General features: G+C 38.6%; 1 protein-coding gene and 1 long non-coding RNA gene across 3 annotated transcripts in view; one reads left to right on the top strand and one right to left on the bottom strand.

Moving 5' to 3' along the window:
• Nucleotides 1–23821, top strand: part of LOC125804591 (uncharacterized) — a 349596-nt gene that overhangs the window by 211276 nt on the left and 114499 nt on the right. The window lies entirely within an intron of this gene.
• Nucleotides 1–23821, bottom strand: part of LOC103024138 (leucine-rich repeat-containing protein 49) — a 78259-nt gene that overhangs the window by 12541 nt on the left and 41897 nt on the right. For both annotated transcript variants that reach the window (XM_049483620.1, XM_022679832.2), the window contains exons 11-14: nucleotides 22009–22092; nucleotides 16891–17066; nucleotides 15969–16070; nucleotides 701–935 (exon numbers count right to left, since the gene is read on the bottom strand). In XM_049483620.1, the coding sequence (XP_049339577.1) occupies nucleotides 701–935; nucleotides 15969–16070; nucleotides 16891–17066; nucleotides 22009–22092 (597 nt within the window). The remainder of the gene's footprint in view (nucleotides 1–700; nucleotides 936–15968; nucleotides 16071–16890; nucleotides 17067–22008; nucleotides 22093–23821) is intronic.

Here is a 23821-nt window from a genome sequence, read left to right as displayed (position 1 = left end):
CATTTAAGCAATGTTGACACAATCTTCTTCAATAATAATAAAATGTGTGTCAGATCCTGAGAGCTCCATTGCGTAGGGCAATATTACTGAGCTGATGTATTTTTTAGCTCAAAATAGCTTTTCTTAGTCGATAAATGGAAGCACACATTTGTAAATTGCAAAGTAACATGGCTTTACCAAAACATTCTGTGTATTTGTATTTTTCTAAAACTTATCTAGGCCTGGAAATTGCTATTTTCAAATTCCATCATTTTTTCAGGTTTATCATGACCATACGTACCCTGGAACTCACTGAACCTATCTCCTTTATCTCTGTGTGGATGCATAGCAGCAGCCCAGCTGATGAAACAGTGGTATCCCAGCAAACAGTTCATACTCACGCAGTCTGAGCATGAGACGCTTTGAAATGGGAAGAATATTAAAGTCTCTTCTAAAATAGAAAGTATCATGCTCAATAACAGGACTCTCTCAATAACACCTTTTCATTTGTCACTAAGAAACATTTTGAAGTTATTTTTAATTCGCTGTTGGCAAAGTCGTTTTTTGTAATTGTTTTCCTATTGTCTTTATCAATTTTTTCTTTAAAACTGGAAGCATTACAATGCATTATTCTAATACAGTATATCTTTAGTCTTTAATTAATTACCTGTATCTGAATTTTTACAGTAACCTTTCCATCCCTATTTAACACCAGACTCACCACTAGGTTGGGGAATTTGAGGCGGATGCGAGGCAGGGTGGGGACGATGCTATCAAACTGAATGTAGCGGAAGGTGATGGTGGTGACAGCGCTGGCAGTCTGCACCCCCCAGCCCCTCTCCAGAGCCTCCAAGGCTCCAGGGCCGAACAGACGCACCGTCTCCCCATCCAGCTCAGCCACATGGCTCTCCGACAGCGACAGACTCTGCACGCTAGGACCCCCCGTCTCCTGAAGTCTGGAAACAACATGCAGAGAGCATTTGCGGTCACAATCTGAATTCCAGAAAGTTACTCTTGAGTGTGGCCGTTTGATGTTGACTCAGGAAGACGTGTTTGATGTCTAAGGTTTGAGGTTTGATTTACTTTTAGAATCATAAACATCTCTGTAAAAAAATAAGAGACCACTTTAAAATTATGAGTTTTTTTATTTTACCAAACTGAAAAGCTCTGGAATATAATCAAGAGAATGAAGGACGATCACAAGCCATCAAACCAAGATGATCTGATTGAATTTTTGCACCAGTAGTAAAGGCATAAAGTTATGCCAAAGCAGTGTGTAAGACTGGCGGAGGAGAACATGATGCCAAGATGCATGAAAACTGTGATTAAAAACAGGGTGATTCCACCAATATTGATTTCTGAACTCTTAAAACTTTATGAATATGAACTTGTTTTCTTTGCATTATTTAAGGTCTGAAAGCTCTGCATTTTTTTTGTTATTTCAGCCATTTCGCATTTTCTGCAAATAAATGCTCTAAATAACTATATTCTCTTTTGGAATTTGGGATAAATGTTGTCCGTAGTTTATAGAATAAAACAACAAAGTTCATTTTACTCAAACATAAATCTATAAATAGCAAAATCAGCGAAACTGATTCAGAAACTGAAGATTTCTCTAATTTTTTTCCAGAGCTGTATATTGTTTAAAAAAGAATGGGTGATTTTTAGCTAACAAATCATTGACAAACAAGTAACTAGTAATGAAAAAAAAAAAGTAAAAGGAAATGAATTTTTAAAAATCTCAATCCTGTATCTGTAGTACAGCAGTGCACAGATGGAACAGATGGTGTTACTGCACTCTCTACTGCAGCATTTACACACTTACACACAACACACACACACACACACTTAATCATCATAATAACTAGAAAAAGACACAGAAACAAAGATAACTCGGTAACTATTCAAAGTAATTTAGTCTTTTCTTTAGAGAAATTAGAAGTCATGAGTAATGTTTCCCTTCAAAAGACTTTTGGAAACTGGAGAAAACTGAGGAACTCAGGAAGAGTCAGGTCTGGCTGACCCACATGGCAACAATGTCTTTAGTTCAGCCTAAAAATGATCTTTACTTCAAAATGATCTTTACACTGCAACGACACTGACATAGTGGTGGTGTGTGAGGTTAGTGTGTTAGTGTGTGTTGTTCTGGTATGAGTGGATCAGACACAGCAGTGCAGCTGGAATTTTTAAACGCCTGAGAATAGTCAACCAACAAGACATATCCAGCCAACAGCATCTTGTGGGCTGTGTCACCACTGAATAAGCACAACTGATGGGCTTCTGTCTCTGAAGGCGGACCAATAACAAACGTTCAAATTCATCCCTGTGTTAAAGGGTACAAATGTGCAGATTTTCTCGTAATCTATGATTGTTTTGCAGTAGGTGTCCCTTTTTTCTCTCCGTTAACCTACTCGTGGATCACTGTGACCTACTTTCCTAAGTTAAAACACCATTCTTCATAATCCTGTGGTTGTAACAATACTTTCTTTTCCCCATTTTCACATGTGCTTTCTGTAACTGCTGTTCTATTTTGGTGTACAGTTTGTTGTGCAGCTGTCTCTGAGGGTCTGCTGTGCTGCTCCTTGAGATTACTACCTTTATGTCATTCCTTGAAACCGTCTGCCTCCCAAACAAGGTCATTATTATTAAAGAGACTGTGTCCTTAATTTACTAATGACTGGATAAATGCAACAGCACTGCAAAGAGAAATCACCACTCCAAATTTAAGCCTGATGGAGTTAATCTAATTCTAATTCATGAAGCCACTTAAAGGCGATTGTGCTCAATGGATTTAAAATGCTGTTGGTTTAACATTTAAAAAAATTTGCTGGTATGACACAGATCAACAATGCTTTGATTTTGAACATTAATCACTAAAGTTTTTCAACCCCCAAAAATAAGCTTATAGTTTTAATGTATAAATTGCACATTTTTTCATTGGCTCCCAGTACCATCTGTATTTTATTACATGCAATTTATATTATACTGTATCTGCCTGGCCTCAGTGTTGTAGGCTATAAGAACAAGTTGTAATTTACTCTGCGGCTGAGAAAGACCATTTATGCATCAATACAGGGTTATAGCATCATCATTTGTGAAGATGGTAGATGTTAAGATGAAGATGGTTTTGGAAAGACTATGATAGTAAATTAATCAGGGTTTTTGCACTATTTTAAAAGTCAAACTTAATACTTTTTAAGCCCTTATTAAGACCTATATATGATACAAGACCCAAAAATGTAGTCATCATTTCTTTGTTAGAAAATAATGTATTGTATTGGAAATCAAAACTTAGCATTTCCCATTTGTTATCTTTTTTTTTTTTCAATTTTGTTCAATTGTGATTCAAAACAGAGACAATAAAACATATGTAAGTTGCATTTTGTTAAACAACACACTGAATTGCATGTAGGGACCATAAAGAATAATGAAATAACAGTCTCCATTATAAAAAAAGCTCAAAATGAAAAACCTGCTCAAAATTAAAAGCCTCATAAGTTGAAAAATTATGTACATAACTGTTTACAAAACAGCAAAACACATTTTTTTTTATTTAGCTTGCAGCTAATGTTAGCTAGCTCTCCGCTAACCTTAGTTCTCGCCCTAGAAACCTTAGCTAGCTTGCCGCTAATATTAGCTAGGTCTCTGCTAACCTTAATTCTCTCCCCGATTACCTTGGCTAGCTTGCTGCTAATGTTAGCTAGCTCCCCGCTAACCTAAGTTCTCTCCTCTGTAACATCAGCTAGCTTGCAGCTAATGGTAGCTAGCTCTCCGCTAACCTTAGTTCTCTCATCGGTAACATCCGCTAGCTTGCAGCTAATGTTAGCTAGCTTGCTGCTAACCTTAGTTCTCTTCCCGCTAACACTAGCTAGCTCTTCTCAGATGGGCACACCAGACTCTGGTTGGTCTCGTCCACAGTCCCCGAGGCCAATATGCTTTCCCCACCAGCATTAAAACACAGCTGTGTTTTTTTTTTTCTAAAAATGGCTTTGTGTAGTTCCAGAAAAATAAAGTTCATATTGAGAAATATGAAACCACTGTCCATGAATGAAATTTGTTTAAAAAATATATTTTAATAGCATATATTTGGACTGCAGGGATAATTTTTACAATGAATGATTTTACCTTGTGGTTCTTAATACAGAAATCTTTCTGTATCCGGTAAGAAAATTCATACTCAACAGCAGTATTCCATCTGCAACCCTGTTGAGTACAGTAAAAGTAAGAGTCAGGCCACACTGCATCCTTGCACAGAGGCCACTGTGTTTCTACAGATGTAAACACACTAGGCAGTGTAACACTACTTACAGTGCTGAGTGCCTACATGGTGCCCTGCCAAATCCCCTAGCTGCCTGATCCATTAGCGTAGATGCTAATCTGAGAACCCTGAACAAAGCCCTGCGTTTGTTTACATGTGTTTCAATAGGATAGAGGCAATGACTATGGTAGCTAAAACCCGGTCCAAAGAGCAGGGTAATCGGTCTGCATTTGGATGAAATGGACATCCGTCTGGATCACTAAAAGTCCATTCTGAAAGAAAGATCAAGATGCACACTGACAGTATTTTTACCTGGAGCCTGGAATTTACTGATTAAAGTACTTTACTTTACTTTGATAAAAAAAAATCTCCTCCTTTTTCCAATGTTGCATTCCATTAAACTGATTTCCAGTTAAACTTTCCAATAAATGAACACTATTTCAAAACATATGCTGAGACAATTATTTATCAGGGTTTTATGTTAAATCCAGCCAAAATATGTCTGGGCGTGAGCAAGAAAGGCAGTCAGAATCTGACAGAGTACTAGAATTCAGCAGAGCATCTCTCAAAGCAACTCACCAAACTCACAACTGAAATTCTTCAAATTTAAAAGCACTTGAATTTCTAGCACTGAATTATTTTACACTGAATTACTGCATGTGATTGTTTGCCTCTGAATTAAACACGTGCATTTTTCAATATATAATTTTCACTTGTTTTATTTCAATGTAAAAAACTCAAAGGCAAAAATTCAACTTTAAAATTAATTCAGGTTGCTTAAATTCAACATGTCAAATTCACAGCTCAAAGTACGAGGTACTAAATTCAGAGTAAACATCCTGGACAGGATGAGCAATCGATTCAGTCTTCAATTGAACCAACAACCAGCCAATCAAATCATGCCTGGAGATCATGTGACAGGCAACGCTTCACGGACTTCCCAGCCAATCACAGGACATCAGAGCAGCTGAATGTGAGCGATAGCCCCTCTGCTTCCTGGAGCAGTGGAGCCTTAAAATATGATTTATATTCAACCTTTCAGCTAAAAACATGGGGATTTACCTCACCAGTATGGTAATATAATATTGCTAAAATGTTGTAGAAATCATAACTTTAATTAGGATCTGCGCTGTGGATTGTCAACTTATTAAATTAAGGTAGAATATGCATGATAGACCATGTTAACCTAACTAAGTAAATAAAGCTTATCTCTGTTCATTTCAGAACGAACTTTAAACACTAATGCTGGATAAATGCTTAATAAATACAGGCAGAGTGTGTGGAAGCTAATTACTACTGCAGAAGCTGAGCTAAATGATAGCTACCTATTGCTCAGGTACCTAAGTTAGCTAGCTATCTTGCTAGTGAGCTGTGGGACTCATGTACTGAGTAATTAAAGATAAGATACTACTCAGTTAGCTGATTATTTAGCAAGCTCTTAACTATTCATGCTTTTCTGCTCAAAGAGTCTCATACAGCTAAATAATACAAAAAAATCCCTAACCTACGTGATTATTATGGATGTAAACCAGTTAGCTATAATGCTAGCTAAGATGCCACCAGCACTGGAAGGTTTAGGATTCTGTTTGAGGTACATACAGCTAGCAAACTACATCCACCATTAAAAGAGAAAGTGAATAGTACAATTCTGTTGCATCTGCTAATAGATGCCTTTACTAGATAGCGTGAGGGAGAAAGAAGACCATCCTACACATGTGCCATATTAAATCTGGAAAGTGGGTCCTTGTTTCATTTTTGTAATACTGGACATCGGCATCGGCCCAGAATTCCCACAACGGTGCATGCCCAGAAACCTCAACATGGCAGAAGTCACAAGAATTGCTGTTCCATCACATTTGGCATGTCAGTGTATTGTGCACCTCTAGAGTAGTGAATATCAGCATCATGCAAACTGCATGCCAAAATATGTCATTATAAACTTACACATTAAGCCATGTCTTGTGTCTGTTGTGTAATACACCTCATAGCTCTAATATGAGTGCTGATATGGTGCACTGCCATATCCTTTCTCTGCCTGATGCTTTAGCATAGATGCTAATCAGACAGAAGCTCCAACACAGTATTATACCTATTTACATGTGTTGCACATTAAATCACATTAAATACAGTAGCTAAAACCCGGCTCAAAAGCAGGGTTATGGGTCTGCAGAAGCAGAGAACAGACATCCGTCTACTGTGGCCTAATTGGCTCTAGTTCTAGGCTGATCCTGTCCTGGGCAGTCCGGCCGATAAGAAAGCCGTGAGAGTGGGAGACTTGGGTGAGTCTCAGGAAGGCTCAATATCCGGGCGGGGCTTCAGCGACCCGGGACCACCTGTGCCTCACGACACCCGCATGCCAGCAAATTGGATATGCGGCAACTGGCTTTTAACACTGAAAAAACACCCTAAATAAGCCTAATAAGCCTATTCACATTTCACACGCTGGGGAGGCAGACTGTGGTAGAAATCTATAGGGGTGACACGCAGGGGGTAACACTAGAGGCACGTGGGAATTCCAGCACAGAAGAAGGGAAGATTTGTCCGCCGTTTGTTGCAAGAAAGAGACGAAGAAGGGAACAGAGAGAAGTGTTACAAGGCAGCCATTGTGCTCAAGAACAAACCCAATCCTCTCCAGGTGACTACTTATTCACAGAGAGAGAGAGGTTGAAAGAGGGATGAATAAAGAAAGAAAGAGATAGAAAGAGCAAGAAAGAGAAACAGAATAAAAGACAGAATAAGAGACAAATAGGGGAGCAAGAAGGGTACAAAATCATACCAAGATCAAAGCAAGAGCTGAGATTCATCTTACATAATTGTTGTTGTGCTTTTGAAAGAATGCACTATTTTAAATCAAATTAAGAGACATTTCACATAAATATTAATATTTCCTTAGGCACTGAAATTTGAGGATCATAATCACTCTATCAACTTTTGAACTCTGTATAAATCTTTCTGATCTACAAATTAAGGATGCATCTCAATTAACCCTTTTAACAAGCCATCATTTTTGTCAACATTCTGCCTGATATTATACACCTAAATTAATTAACATACTACTACAGTATCCCATAACTTCTGACATATCAGTATTGTATTGTAAATATGTCTTGGCAGAAGTCCCTACAAACCAAACAAGACCCAAATGGAATGAAGCTGGTTCCTTTGAGTAAAAGAAATAGCATCGCATCACGATAATCATTGCTACCTAACACCCCGCCAAAAGTCTATTTTAATGCCTTGCACCGTTTAAATAGAAATGGAGCTTACGAATATATCTATATCGATTGGCGCAGTGGTCTGGAAATGAAGTAGGTTCATGTAAATTTCTGGCATATTGCTATCTTGGCAATGGAAAACACAGGTGCGCCACTGACTGAAATGAGCCTAGACAACAGTCAACTGTCAGACGTTTATTGCTATCTTGGCAATTCAGGCACTTTGTGCACTCAACATGCGCAGCAGTGCACAAACCTACATTAACAGCAAACAGAATACAGAATAAAATAACATTGTTGTTTCTGTAAATTGACTGCTCACACGCCTTCATAATCTGAATGCGCAGGTCAGTTTCCTCAGCTGAGAAGAGCAGAGGCTATGCAGCATTAAAAAAAGCAATCTGCCAAAGTCAAAGCGCACCTGACTCTTAAATGGAATGGTAAATGACACGCCTATTGGTTTATTTCATGTCATGCGCAAAACACAAATTAGTACCATACATGCCTTTGTGCATTTTATTTTTAGGATAGCAAAGACACAGGCTCTAAATCAAGCTGTGCAGTGCATGTTTAGCCTATTGATAGCCAAGAGAGAGCAATAGAGTGTCAGCACCGATTCTTATACGTCTGAAGTGTAATTTAGATGGACAGTAGACTTCCAAAGCCATCATAAAATAACTTATCTCTTAGACATCCTACATCTTACTGGCATTTAAGGCAGCCCAATGCACCCAATGCAGGCCTCGGACGGTATAACACAAGTACCCAAAAACACACATAAAGACAATCACTGACATATAAAGACATCCAAACTACCTGCACATGCTGCCCAGCACCATGGGTGGTGTCTGAGAAGCTGGTGCCAAAAAGGGCTGCAGTAGAAGACAGTGCTAATCTCTAAACCACTGCGACCAAAGCAGCCAAATTCACACACACAAACACTGCAATATGGGTGGAGTGCATCTGACAGCTACACCCAGATAAATCTTACAGTGACTTCTACTGTGTTCTGGAATTATCCCAAAAACCAATGCTGCAGTTTCTCACGTACTGTTCAGCTTAATCAAACGTGATGGATGAATGGCAGCCTTGAACCCCTGCCCCTGAAACGAAGGCCCCGAAATGAAACAAAAGAAAAGGAGACAGAGAAACAGAAAGCCATATCACAAGCCATTTCCTCCTGTGCTGTAGCAGAGAGCATGGAACATAATGTATATATATAATGTGCCATGAATATTTTCTGTGTTTTACACCATATTGGACCACTTGTTCATTGTTTTTTTCTGAAAAGAAATCAAGGGCATAAAAAAAGGAGTTTATTCAGTTTTTTGTTGGATTAACCATACCGGAGTACTGTCCAGGAAAAAGGCTTTATTTACTAAATTTTGGAGCATTTCTCTAAGGATCTGATTGTATTTTGTGCCAAGAATGTTAGCAAGGTCAGGATGATGGATGTTCACCAACCAAACTCATCCCCAACTCATTGCGTAAGCACCATCACTCAGGAAAACACAATTCTAGTAGGTGCCAAATTGTTTAAGTTTGTCAGCTCTAAAAGGTGACAGGGACTAGACAAACCGTGTGTGAAATTGCACATCTGTGTTAGCAATTCATGCAACTTAAATTAGTTTTAAACATTTCTACATTCAGTACAATTTGAAGCAGAATCTATGAGCAAATGTCTCTGTTCACTGTGTGCAGACAGATTCAGGACATCAGGACATCCCTCCAACCAGCTGACTGTTTTATAGGCAAATGATCAAGGCACATCCTATAATGTATGGGTGATATATGAAGCATCTTAAATGCAGTGGGTGGCAAATTGCCCTATATGCATCTTCAAATGATAAAATGTTCTATATTTCTCTTTTGTGCTTGTAGTTCCTGTAAGTCATTGATGAAAAAACACTGATGTCAAGTAATTCAAAACGCTAATAATCATGTTACAAGGGCATCTGTCAAAAATTGGGTTATATTAAGTCACAGTATGCAGTTAGTTTTTTTTTTTTTTTTAATTAAAAAAAGCACTTTGACAAGGGCTTTGATGTGATACATTAGCTACACAACTGGGTCAGAGCATCTCCAAAACGGAAGGCTGTGTATGGTGTTTTCAATACACAGTGGTCAGCACTTACCAAAAGTGCTCAAGGAATGGCAACTGGAGAACTGGAGAACCATTGGTGTTCAAGGTTCAGTGGTTACTAAGCAACTACAGCATAAACACAATTTCCTCAACTGCAGTCGCAAATACCGTAAGAAATGGTATGATGAAAATGGCACTCATCAGGAAAGCCCCAGGAAAGTAAAACCAAGAGTTACCAGCCGCAGAACTGCAAGTTAACAGAACCTCAGATATAAGCCAAATAAAAATGCTATTTTGGTTTGTTTAACACTTTTAACTATGACCAATATCATGACCACCTCATTGGTGGCAACAAATGATCTTCTGCCTCTTTCTGACTTAACATCTACAAGGTGGATGAACTATGTAGGAGTGTATAAAAGAGTGAACAGTGAATGGACACTGTATAAAATCTTCAGTAGCAACACACGGTAACAAACCACTGCAGCTGAGAATGACCCACCAAAAAATAATAGCTACTCTGCAGTGTTCTTGTGGACCTGTAGCCTGCTGCTAACCCCGCCTAGCACTGCTGGAGCAGCATAAACATTACCCGCTAACCACACTAAGGGCTAGCTCTTTCGCCACTCAGATACAAGTTATATCAGACTGTTGCCTTTCTGTTTACTGTGTTAAAACAAGCTATGTGGGATGAACCACTAGCTAATATTGCCCTGGCTTACCAAAACACTCAGGTTCCCTTAGTGTAGTGCTGTCGCTAGCACTAGCGGTTAGCTGTTAGTGCTGCTGCACCCAGCCTTAGTAGAAATCTGGAAATCTAAGCTTACTGTAAATCAATGGAAGCACTTTACTTAATCAATAAACAGTTTTCAGAGGAATCTGTGTAAATTAACATCCAGCGCTAGTTTGAATTTTTTTTTTAAGAATTACAGTTTTGTTTACTTAGCTTAGCTTTACAGGCAAGACCTGCTGAATTAGAAAGAAAACAGAGAGACACTCCTGTTTCTAACTAGTGTCACATAATGCACCTTATAATCCAGTGCATATTTTGTATTAAAATAGACCAGAAAATAGATGTTTATTGATAGTGTGCCTTATAGTGCAAAAAAAAGTAAGTAGGTTTGATTAAATAACAGCACAAGCTCCTGATGTATGGGTTCTGGGGAAGAGGACAGGTTCTCTCTTAGGATTCTTTGGAACACAGATTAGATTTGAAAAAAAAAAAACATAAATAACACTTTGGGATTTCTTTAAAGGGGAAATCCATCAGATTGGCTTGATAGCAAAGGTATAAAATAGTGGGGTTCCCATGAGTTCACCCATGTGTGTCCCAGACCTCCTTCAGAGATGATCCAGAGCAGCCCTGCATACATGCCGGCAGGTCGTTTATCATTCGCCTCAGCTCAGCAGTAGCAAAGGCCTCATATATGTATATGTTTGCATCTAATGTTATCCCACATCAGTCACAGTTAAACCATTCACTGCTCTAATCTCTCCCGCCGCTCATTTCAATTAAGTGCTTTCATCTCTATACAAAACAGTATGTTTCTCCTTTCTACAAACAGTGTGAACAGTATGATAAGGGGTTATAAAAATAAGGAGCCACGTTTGCAAGGTGCTCTAGCAAAGCTATTAGAACATTAACAAAGCTAGGGTCAGAGGGAAGGTCAAACAATTTAAACATTTTAAAGTTTGCCTCACTCCAAGTCAAAATCTTAAATCTTGTGCTGGAGGCCAACCTATATCTTACATGACAAGTTTCAAACCTGTTCTTTGCATTCAAATTAGTTACACAATTGCAAAACAACCAGCCAACATATAGCAAAATATACCAGCCCTGCTTAAATGCTTAAAAATGAAATGCAAATAATAACAGATTATAACGGAATAGTGCAATAAAATGAAAAAAACAAAACAAAAAAAAAACATGGATGTTCTTCATTATTTCAGTCAATATAGTCATTGATTTTACTATACATCTTTTCATTTATATTATCTGCCCTTATATAATAATAAACGAAACAAAATGGCGGATTAGTGATAATGGCTAACAGACAACTGTTGTCCAAGCTGAATTAATCACTAATTTTTAATAACAGATAGATGGTGCTCAGTTGGTTAGATTAGTATGTTCTGTGATTTGATATAATATGTGAATTATGGCTACACTTCTTAGTCATTGACAGCTTTCTGCCCAATGCTAGCTAACATCTGAACTCAGATCAGGCCCAAAAAATCCAACCCGACCCGGCCCAAGCCAGACCCTGAGCTTTTTAAAATCATTTTCAGGCTGTTTGAATGAGCAAATTCTGTTCAGAATGACGCTAATTAACATTGAAACACTAAAGAAGCATAGACCTATTATTTAAAAACAATGTTTATTTAGAACAGTGAAGTGGAGGAGCTCACGTGTGCGTACATTCTAACTTGTGCAACTTTTTTTTAAAACACTGTTTGATTTTGTTACTTTGCTATATTGTGATTATCACCCTACTGGTTTATATATAATAAATATAGCATGAAAAACATGACAGACCATATTCTTGAGCGTGAACTGACCAGGCCCGAGAAAAGTGGTAGGAAATCTTGGCCCGAGTTTAGGTCGGGCTTCGGGTCGAATTCAGGCTCGGGCAAAGAATCTAAAATCTACTCACCAGTAAGGATTAAAGCTTACTTGATGCTCTCTATATATAGATATGCATCTCCTGTTTGATATGATATGTGTGTGATGCCTGTACATTTTTGGTCTTCAGTTATGAAGGTCACTGATGGTGATCTTTTTATTTATTTATTTTATATGCTGTGTTTTTCTGTGTGCATTTCCATCCAAAGCAAACAACATCATTCGTCAAACATGGTTGAGGTAGTGTTATGGCATTGGCATGTATGGCTGATAACAGAACTGGAGCACTGGAGTGTAGAGAAATATAATTTCTGTTCTGATTAATTTAAATTCTTCAAAGCCGAGAGAGTGACACTACAATACAGGATGACAATACAGATAGATAATGACTAGGGGTGTGACGAGATATCGTGCCACGAGATCTCGCGAGATTAAATGTGACGATATTTCTCGTCAAGCTTAAACCTGTCTCGCAAGAGAAAAAAAAACAGTTTAATGTGGACTTTTTAAGAGGGATCTGATAACCCAGTAGCAGCGAGTTTGAGAGCAGCTCTCAGCAGAAGAGGAAAATTTGGGCATTTGTATAGAACAGAGGTCACTAATGGGCGGACCGCGGTCCGGACCCAAACATTGTCCAGTGGGGACCCAAACCGATAAACTACTGAGAAGGATTTAATTGTGCGGCGCAGTAAACTCACATACCAATCACGTGTGTGGTAAGATCACAAAACGCTCTCTTCAGTCAATCAGATCTATGCAGACGCGGTAAGGAAAAATAAATAAATAAACACACCTCCCCTCACGCGGAAAAAACGCCTTTATAAGGAGCCCGAGAACGGGTGGAAAAACGAGAACGGGCAGAAACTAGTCACGCCGAGCGCGACAGAGAGACAGGGAATAAATGTAAACAAAATCTGTCCAGAGAGGCATTTCTTCTTCTTCTTCTTCTTCTTCTTCTATATTTTACATCATTCAGTTCAAACAACCTTACAGGATATAGCACTTAATTATTTAATATAATTAAGTACCACTGGCATAGAAGATGCTTCTGCTACTTTTAAGTTGTAAGTCTGGCTGCATTTTGGCTCCAGTGAAAACAATAAACGGTAACAGTTTATACAGTGACCAACAAGACACAAACCATATACAAGTACTGTAAATAAGTCCTACACGTGACTGTTTCATAGGCAGTTGTACTAATCCCTTAGCTCTGTACTGTATTTAAAAAAAAATTTGTCTCTGTTTGCACTTCAAGCATAGTCTTAATCTAACTGGTTATGGTTATGAATAGTTAAATTACAAGAGAATTAGGAGAAAAAACACAAACCATAGTCTTAATATGACTGGTTGTGGTTTGCACTTATTTGTTGCACTATAAGTTGTATTTTTATTTTTTATTCTTATTTCTATTCCTTATAGAATCAATGTGTGAGAGAAACCAGTCTGTTATATGATTTTGTCCAAAAAAATAGTTTTCTTTAAAATTAAATTTTTAAATCTCGTCTTGTCTCGTTATCGTGACCCCAATATCGTGTCTCGTCTCGTCTCGTGGTATTAGTGTCTCGTCACACCCCTAATAATGACCCAAAACACACCACAAAAACAAAAGCAAAAAAAAAAATCATATATAATCTAAAGGGAAACACAAATGCAGTTATTTGAGGAGCAGAAATCTCTACAAATGATCTACAGAAAAGGGTGTTCTTTAATGTTTACACACTGTTAAAGATTTCGTGGAAAAGCCAGCTGTTCCATGCAACCTGTAGAGACCTCTTAGAACCTGGGCATCAGCTGAGTCAGGTGTCTGAGCACAAGCTGTACATGAACATGTGGGAGCTGGGACTGTGAACAAAGAACAACTCGATCCTCTACAGGTCACAAGGTGTTCCCAGAAAGTAAAGCTTACAAACAGAGGAGAGAGAGAGACTGCAAGTTGTTTTAAGGATGGTAATAAATAAAGAACAGTACTGTGTGTGTTTAGTGGAGAATGATATGTGAGGTATCTGCCCAGCACCCTCCCTTTAAGAAGAGAGGGATGAGGAGAAGTGTATTAAGACTAATGTTTTCTGGGAGGAACATTCATAATTCATGCCTTTAATCTAAACTGCATGCTACAGGGCTTCTCCTCCCACACCCACACACTCTCTCTCTCTCCCAGAAACACACACACACACGCACGTTTACTATATTGTAGTACTATGAAGTACTATATAATTATATCTACTATGTTAGTAAGGGCTGTCATTAATACTTTTATTATTGTAGCAGCTTAACTTAATACTAACCTCACCCCAACCCATACTACACTGAGACAAATTGTGTTGTATTTACATGAAAAAGTATGTACATCGATTGCACATAGTAAAGTTGTGTTTAAAAAATATATATATAAATTCATGCTGAACATCTGTATTTTTTATTTGTTAAACCAACATGATTTTCTTATATTATTTTAAAGCTATTTCTTCTTGAAAAATACAGTCAAATGCATTTTGTTGAACCAACGTGACTTTCTTATATTATTTCAAGTAAAATGTCAAATTAAATGCAATTGGTTACCCCAAAATGACTCATTATCTAAAAACTATTCCTAAATGTAAATTATACGGAGTGCCGAGTGGTCCAGCAGTCTAAAGCGCTGCTACTATGAGCAGGAGGTCGCAGGTTCAAACCCCCGCTCATGCAGCTTTGTCATCAAGCTGCCGGCGCTCAGAGGGAGCAAAATGCCCCTGCTCCCTCCAGGTGGGTAGATCTGGGAGACCAACACAAACCACAGAGAGGAAGAACCAACGAATTGTACTACATGCGTCGAGTGACCCAACAGATCCTGCATGTCCTGTATGAGTCATCCCGTCAGGCCAGCACCATTGGCAGATGGCTCCATGACGTAGGACTATATGAACACAGACCATTATTACGACTGCCCGTAATCCATAATCCACAATTCAATACATAATACATCTAAATTAAATTTTTTTGTTTCTGGTAAGATTTATGTTTTTTTCCGAATAGTACTGCTATCCAAACCATATATCACTGTTTTACAATATAAATGGGAGTGTGTGTACACATATAAAGACTGTGTGAACAAACATGTTAGCAAGTGAAAAAAAAGATGCTAGTGCTAGTCTTGTAATTCGTGTTTATGACTGAATTTAATGTTGATGAACACTGTCTACCAAAACATTAGCCCTTCTTGTTGCTACAAACCACACGCAACTTAATTAAAATGAAATATTCACTTACATAAGTAAACAAATGCATTATAATCCCTAAAAAGCCTTGAATTACATAAACCATATAAATAGAAGACTTGCTGTCAGTGTGGAATTGTGTGTGTGTGTATCTATCTGTCTGTCTGTATACATATGTACACACAATACCCTGGGAATATAGCCTACCCAACTTCTTTGCCAAGGAATGGAATAAACATGCGATACACACACAGATGCTTTACAAGTAGTCCAAAAGTTGTGTTTGAAGTAAGAGCCAACACACTGCAGTATAAATTGTGTGTGTGTGTGTGTGTGTTTGCGGGTGCATATGTGTCTGTGTGTCTGCAAGTGTGTGTGTGTGTGTGTGTGCCTGAAACCAGAATGAAACCAGATCAAACAGTATTGTAATTGTTTGCCACTGTTATAAGCATGCAAAGTAAAGGAGGCATTACAGTATAATGTTACAGAACTGATCTGCCTTACAAACATTATCCTCACACAGAGACAGTATGACTGAGTGTGTGTGTGTGTGTGTGTGTGTGTGTGTGTGTGTGTGTGTGTGTGTGTGTGTGTGTGTGTGTGTGTGTGTGGGCACCTGGGGTCTCGGGGGCTGTTGGGGCGGCTGGTTGAACGGAACCTACTCTCACTGCCCCCTGCTGGACGCTCTGAAAGGGTGAATGGACTCCCTTTGTCTTTTCTAAAAAGAGAAAATAGAAAAAGGTATAAAGAAGAGACCAATATATAGTTAAAGCAACAGCCTTACAGTATTGTATGCTATGGATGAATACCAGTGGTGAATTACACATTAATACTGTAGGGTATATAATACATACTAATCTTTATATTGCCGGTTGGGCTGGATAGTTCACAAACCACTAATATACTAATCCGTCTAACTGAAAGTGGTGAAGCCTTGTTTTCTGCTATTTTTTTCTAATACTGTTCCAAATGTCCAAGAGAAGCTCCTTCCTTTCCATTTTGCATTTGCATTGGGAGACATAACATTTTCACACCTTGCACCTGCGTCATTTAAATAGCAACAGTTCTTATGAATATATCTACACCGATGGGTGTGGTAGTCTGGAAACTTTCTGTTCAGGTAAATTTTTCGCGTATTGTTATCTTAGCAATGGAAAACACAAGTACGCCACTGACTGATTTATATCCTGACAACAGTCAACCGTCAGATGTTCACTGTTATCTTGGCAATGCAGGTACGCTGTGCTCGTTACACACAAACATAGACATGCAGTAGTGCACAAACCCAACGTTCACATCAACAGTAAACAGAACAGAGGCACTGCACCGTTAAAATAGCAATCTGCCAAAGTTAAAGCCCACCTGGCTCTTAAAGGCAGTGGCAAGTGACATGCTGATTGGTTTGTTTTACGTTACTCCCAAAACACAGCCATGAGCAAAAAAACTATTGAGTATTATGAATTACTACGCAACTGGGACACACTCTATTTGTTTACTGTGAAGCCAGCCGTGATTCAGCCCTAACCTTTGATCCCTACCTCAGCTCGTCAGGTGAAGGCTCTTGAGCAATGCCATTGGTCTGGGCGGGGCAGTGGGCGGGGCTGTTCTCAGGGCTGAGATCTTCCTTGGCTCCGTTTTGAGCAGGAAGCTCCAGACAGTTCTTGGATCCTTCCCACTGTTGCGCTGCATTGCGGATTGCCAAGCGACGCTTCTCCTACACCAACAAACACAGACGGAAGACAATGGCATTGTATATTTATTCATATATCAATTTATATGTAAGATATTTATAAGATATGAGATAAGCTATCTATCATGTGTCATTTCCCAATATTGAAATTAGAATTAGAATTAATACAACATTATTACACTGCAGATTCAAGGATTAAAATTTATTTGACAATTTTTTTGGTCAGATAAACAAAACTAAATATACTGCTGATTTCTTCAGGGTTAAAAAATCCCTTCACAATTAATATACAGCAGATTCATATGTGATTAAAATACAGTGAGTCCAAGAAGTATTTGATCCCTTGCTGATTTTCTTTGTTTGCCCACTAATAAAGACACTATCCTTCTGCACTTTTAATGGTAGATATATTCTAACATGGAGAGACAGAATATCAAGACAAAAATCCAGAATATAATTTTAAAGAATATATTTTAATTAATTTTTATTTCAATGAGGAAAATAAGTATTTGATCCCTCTTGCCAAACACACTCAATACTTAGTGGCAAAGCCTTTGTTTGCAAGCACAGCGGTGAGACGTTTGTTGTAGTTAACCACAAGTTTAGCACACACGCCAGGGGGAATTTTGGCCCACTCTTCTTTGCAGATCCTCTCTAAATCATGAAGGTTGGTGGGCTGTCGCTTGGCAACTCTGACCTTCAGCTCCCTCCATAGATTTTCGATCGGATTGAGGTCTGGCGACTGGCTGGGCCACTCCATGACCTTAATGTGATTTTTCTTGAGCCAATCCTTTGTTGCCTTTGCTGTATGTTTAGGGTCGTTATCATGTTGGAAGACCCAACCACGGCCCATTTTCAGATCCCTGGCAGAGGGGAGGAGGTTGTCCCTCAGGATTGTGCGGTACATGGCTCCATCCATCTTCCCAGTGATGCGGTGAAGTAGCCCTGTACCCTTGGCAGAGAAACACCCCCAAAACATTATGCTTCCACCTCCATGCTTGACGATGGGCACAGTGTTCTTGGGGTCATAGGCAGCATTTTTCTTCCTCCACACATGGCGGGTGGAGTTGAGGCCAAAAAGTTCAATTTTGGTCTCGTCTGACCACAAAACCTTCTCCCAATAACTTGGTTCATCTTTCAAATGATCATTGGCATACTTGAGGCGCGCCTCCACATGTGCTCTCTTCAGCAGGGGTACCTTTCGGGCACTGCAGGATGTGAATCCATTGTTGCGCAAAGTGTTGCCAATTGTTTCCTTGCAAACGGTGGTCCCAGCTGCCTTCAGGTCATTTGCTAACTCCTGCCGAGTGGTTGCAGGACGTTCTCAGCATCATTGCCACCCCACGAGGCGAAATCTTCTTTGGAGCACCGGGCAACACCTTACTAATCTTTTTGTAGCCCATTCCAGCTTTGTGAAGGTCAACAATTCTGACTCTGAGGTCCTGTGACAGCTCTTTGGTTTTACCCATGTTGGAGACTTGAAATCTTTGTGATCTGTCTGATTCTGTGGACAGGTGTTTTTCACACAAGTGATTAGTGAGAACAGGTGGCTTCAGGTCAGGTAACAAGTTGATTGGGAGTGTCTAACTGGTCTGTAAAAGCCAGAACTGCTAATGAATACTAAGGGATCAAATACTTATACAAATCAATTAATATATATTCCTTAGATTTATTTTCTGGATTTTCTTTTTAATATTCTGTCTCTCCATGTAAGAATACATCTACCATTAAAAGTATAGAATGATCATGTCTTTATTAGTGGGCCAACGAAGAAAATCAGCAAGGGATCAAATACTTCTTGGACTCACTGTATATCCACTAGTATTAGTCATACTGTAAAAAATAGGCAAAATACTATATTTTACAGTATGACTAATACTAGTGGATAGATTTTAATCACATATGAATCTGCTGTATATTAATTGTGAAGGGATGAGAAATGGCTGTAATAACAAAAAAAATGCAGAGCTTTCAGACCTCAAATAATGCAAAGAAAACAAATAGTTTTAATAGTTCAGAAATCAATATTTGGTGGAATAACCCTGGTTTTTAATCACAGTTTTCATGCATCTTGATATGTTCTCCTCCACCAGTCTTACACACTGCTTTTGGATAACTTTATGCCTTTACTCCTGGTGCAAAGATTTGAGCAGTTCAGCTTTGTTATATGGCTTGTGATCATCCATCTTCCTCTTGATCATCTTTCAGAGGTTTTCAATTTGGTAAATTCTCATCATTTAAAGAAACCCATAATTTTTAAGCTTGTTTTCCAGAGCTGTATGTTTTACCCTATACAATATATTATACGATACACAGAATCTTCAGAATATTCTATATTGGACTGTATTGTGTGTTGTGATGCTAGTATGTGATAAACACTTTTAATTACTTTCTGACTGTTCAATCTATATTAATGCACTGGGACTACAGTTTCTCAGGCTGTCAAACTCCATTTTGAGCTCCTGTTTCTCAAGCCTTCAGGAACACGCTGTCATTTCAAGACATAAACAGCAGTGTGCTTGTGCAGTGCTGTCAGACAGAACTAGAGCTGGTGGGAACACTCAGTGGGCCATATGTCACAAGGATGAGGAGGGGGACGCTTGAGAAATAAACACAGCGAGTCTGAGCTCATCTGTCTATGACAGGAAGTCTCTCTCAGCACAGTAAGATGTTTAATGAGAGCTGTGTGGTATGTGGCTAAATGATTTTGCTCCTGCAATAAGTCTTTTTATATCATTTTTAATCATCCAAGACACGACAAAGGATAGAGCTCTTTCAGCCTTTCCTCCAGTACAATAAATAATGCAATTCTTAGCCAATATGTGTACAGTCTTCTACAGCAGACCCCACCTAGAAACCCAAAGAGGAATGTAGCTTCTTTCACCCCTTATTAAGTTTCCACTAACTCTGGCGTGGAATGTGCCACTCCCTCTAAATGTGTGTGTGTGTGTGTGTGTGTGTGTGTAACAAGGCAAAGAAGAGTTGATGTCTTATCATCCCCACGGCAGGGATTAACAGGTTTGGATTACACAGAACCATCAAATACCACTCTGCATTTCTCCATATCTTCCACTCTATTTCTCTCACAATTCATCCACCAATTACTGTAGCTCACTTAGAGTACGGTATGACTGCCAATCCACAGCATGTCACTGAAAGAGGACAAAAATATTGAGTAACACTTTATTTGAAAGGGTACCTACATAGAGGCTTCGTAACACATTCATAAAAACATAAAATATTTACCGTATTTAATGGACTATAAAGCGCATCGGATTATAAGGCATATTATACAATAGTAAGGAACAAGGGTGTCGCACAGTAATTTCTCTCCTGAAAACTGTTTATTTGGGTGAGTAAAGCACTTCCGGTTATTTACGGTAAGATAAGATTTCCAATATTTTCAAAAGCATGGTTAGCAACAGCCCTAGCCGTGGTTAGCAGCGCATAGTGCTAGTAAATGCCACCCAACAGCACTACACTGAGAAACCCTGAGTGTTCCAGTAAACCAGGGCTCTATCAGCTAGCGTTTCGTCCAACGTAGTTTGTTGTTTTAACACGGTAAACACACAGACTACAGTACGATATACTCCCCTCTGAAGTGCGAAAGAGCTAGTGATGCGATTAGCAGCTAATGCTATTTCTGCTCCAGCCTCGGTGCTGGAGATATGTTATTTAAATACTTGTATAACTCTGTACTTCTTCAGAGTGGCTTTACTGCTACTTACAGCCTGACTGGTAAAATTCATACATAAGGCGCACCGGATTATCAGGCGCACTAATTTTTGGGACAATTAAAAAATTTTGTATTTAATATTTCATGCCAGTATGCCATGTTAGAAATAAATATTTTACGAAATAAAACCAGTTGTATGGATACAAATATGTGTTTAATACTAGGAGTAGGACAAAATATCTATATTGCAATATACAGTTGCAAGAAAAAGTATGTGAACCCTTTGGGAATGCTTGGATTTCTGCATAAATTGGTCATTAAATGTGTTCCGATCTACATCTAAGTCACAACTATAGACAAACACAGTCTGCTTAAACTGATACCACACAAAACAAAAAATTACGTTTGCATGGTTTTATTGAACACAACATGTTAACATTCACAGTTCATGGGGTAAAAAAGTATGTGAACCCCTAGGCTAATGACTTTTCTAAGAGCTAATTGGAGCCAGGAGTCAGCCAACCTGGAGTCCAATCAATGTGATGAGATTGGATGTGTTGGTTAAAGCTGCCCTGCCCTATAAAAACACACACACCAGTTTTGAGTTCGCTTTTCTGAAGAAGCATTGCTTGATGTGAATCATGCCTTGCACAAAGGATCAAGCTCTCAGAAAACCTACATTCAAGAATTGTTGAATAGTATCACTAAAAGCCTTGATGTTCACGTGTCCATGGTAAAAGACAGACGATGTACAAATGGAGAAAATTCAGCACTGTTGCTCCTCTCCCTAGGCGTGGTGATCCTGCAAAGGTTGCTGCAAGAGCACAGCACAGAATTATCTCTCTGACAAAGCTCTCTCTGACTCCGTCTGCTGATGGTGAAGCAGCAATCCTTAGATCATAGTGACACTCCCATATTCCTCTGGACCTCAATCAGCCTGGCTTAAAACAATTTGGACGCCTAAGACTTCTGCACAATACTGTAAAAAAGGGACAATTGTCCTATATTAAGATACAGGATAATTGTCCCCTCTGCATGAGGTCAGTCTGAGGCAGAATACTGGCCTCAAAAAGCTCTGTTGTGAGATTTTCTACTGCATTGGTGGCACTGATTAAAGTGGATTTAGAGCAGAGAGACAATGCAGTTGGAACACAGGCCCAGGCTGGAAAATGAGAAATAAATCACGCCGCAGGACTCTGGCATACGATCAGACAGTAAACACCAGAGTGCTTTAGTGAAAACAAAATAACTGGAGGGGAAAAGAACAGAAGGAGCTGAACGAGTGTTCACCTTATGAGCAGTGTGCTTGTGGCTCTCGCGCTTCTTCTCATCCTCCTTTCGCGCTACAAGACTCACTGCGCGTCTCTCCTCGTCCTGCAGAACATAAGCAAAAACACCACGTTCTGTTTAGCAAAGGAGGACAGTAAGCAACACTGGATAGAAAATTCAAAATTTAATCAAATTTAGCTTTTTCTGTTGTGCACACTGCTAACAAACAAAAGCCAACAGTCCTTGAAATCTGTCTATAAATACTAAACCAGACTAGGTCTTTGTCATTGTGGTTTACACTACAGTACAACAAATAGTTTCGTGTCCCTTGACTTTTGCCATGTCCCATGGAAGCTAAACAATGCTGGGATACATGTGTGGGGGGCACCCTCATAGAATGTGGAAGTGATTTCTGTGCTGTCTGCTGTGGATGGTAATGATTTATTGTTAATACATGTGACGTGTTTGAGGAATGTTAAATATCCATACAACTTCCATACACAACAGAAATGGAATGATATATATAGATAACGGCATTCCCAATCTGTCCACTGAGGTTAACTTATGTATTACTATTCTATGACATATTAGTGTATAGTATATAGCTTTGGGTAACTACTGAAATCTAGTGTTTGATAGCAAACTGCATAGCTGCTTTATGGCTGCAGAACTAAGGTAAGGTAAAATTATGTAAATAAAAATTTCACTAAACCATTCCTATAAAGCTTCAAACAATCTGTAGACAAAAGCTTCTATATCCAATGCTAAAGTTAAACTTTTTATCAAGATGGGTAGCACGGACATCAATATGTTTACATATGTGCTGCTTCTGGGAAAGCACTTTATCAGTTAAAAAGCTAAAGGAATTAGCTTATCTTATTTTAAAGAAGCACTTTTTTGGTATATTTCCAGTTTAAACTCCACACTGCAGTTCTGTAAAGACATTCACTACTCTCTTTGTGTGGGGGTGTTTGGGGTTCAACATTGTTTTTTTAATATGGCTGATTCCAAAAAGCTAATTTTTTTTATAATACAGCATTGCCAAGTAGCCAGCATGCTCGAAGGAAAGCGCAGCAACTCGCTTCAGATACATCGGCTCACAGACGCCTTGTGCTGATCAACATCAACCTTGGAGTGATGAAGGGAAAGAGCGCCAACTACCCACTCAAAGACAGCAAGGCCAATTGTGCTCTCAGCTGATGGCAAGCTGCATGACCGGGTTTTCGAACCATATCCCGATCATAGTGGCAGCGCTCACGTGAGATAATACAGGAGAGAAGTTTTTATGTTTATGGTAAAAGCAGCTGCAGTCCTTGAAAACTGCTCTGTATTTTACTGCATATGATAAATCATGCATCATTCATAATCAGATTAAAAAAACACAAACATCCATTACATTACAAGGTGATTATTTACAAAATATTTTACATTTTAAATTCACCAGTAGTCGTCGAGACCTAAAAATGATAGCTTTCTTTAATTTTTACCAAATTTAAAACCTCTGGAAAATAATCAAAAGGAAGATGGATAATCACAAGCCATCGAACCAAACTGAACTTCTTAAATGTTTGTACCAGGAGTGGAATAAAGTTATCCAAAAGCAGTGTGAAAATATATATATATATATATATATATATATATATATATATATATATATATATATATATATATATATATATATATATATAAAATGTGATGTCTGGCATTTTTAAATGGAATTATAATTCTGTGTCTTCAACCAAACTCCAGACTAAGCCCTGTAAAGCAAAATATGTGTAATAATGTTTAACAATGTTTCTAATACATCCCCCAGGTTTTACATCCTTAAGTTTCC

The sequence above is a fragment of the Astyanax mexicanus genome, chromosome 9 (assembly GCF_023375975.1).
Source record: "Astyanax mexicanus isolate ESR-SI-001 chromosome 9, AstMex3_surface, whole genome shotgun sequence".
In the NCBI taxonomy this organism is placed as follows: Eukaryota; Metazoa; Chordata; class Actinopteri; order Characiformes; family Acestrorhamphidae; genus Astyanax; species Astyanax mexicanus.
Note: the sequence above shows the minus strand (reverse complement) of the source record. Positions and strands in the feature narration are given on the sequence as shown.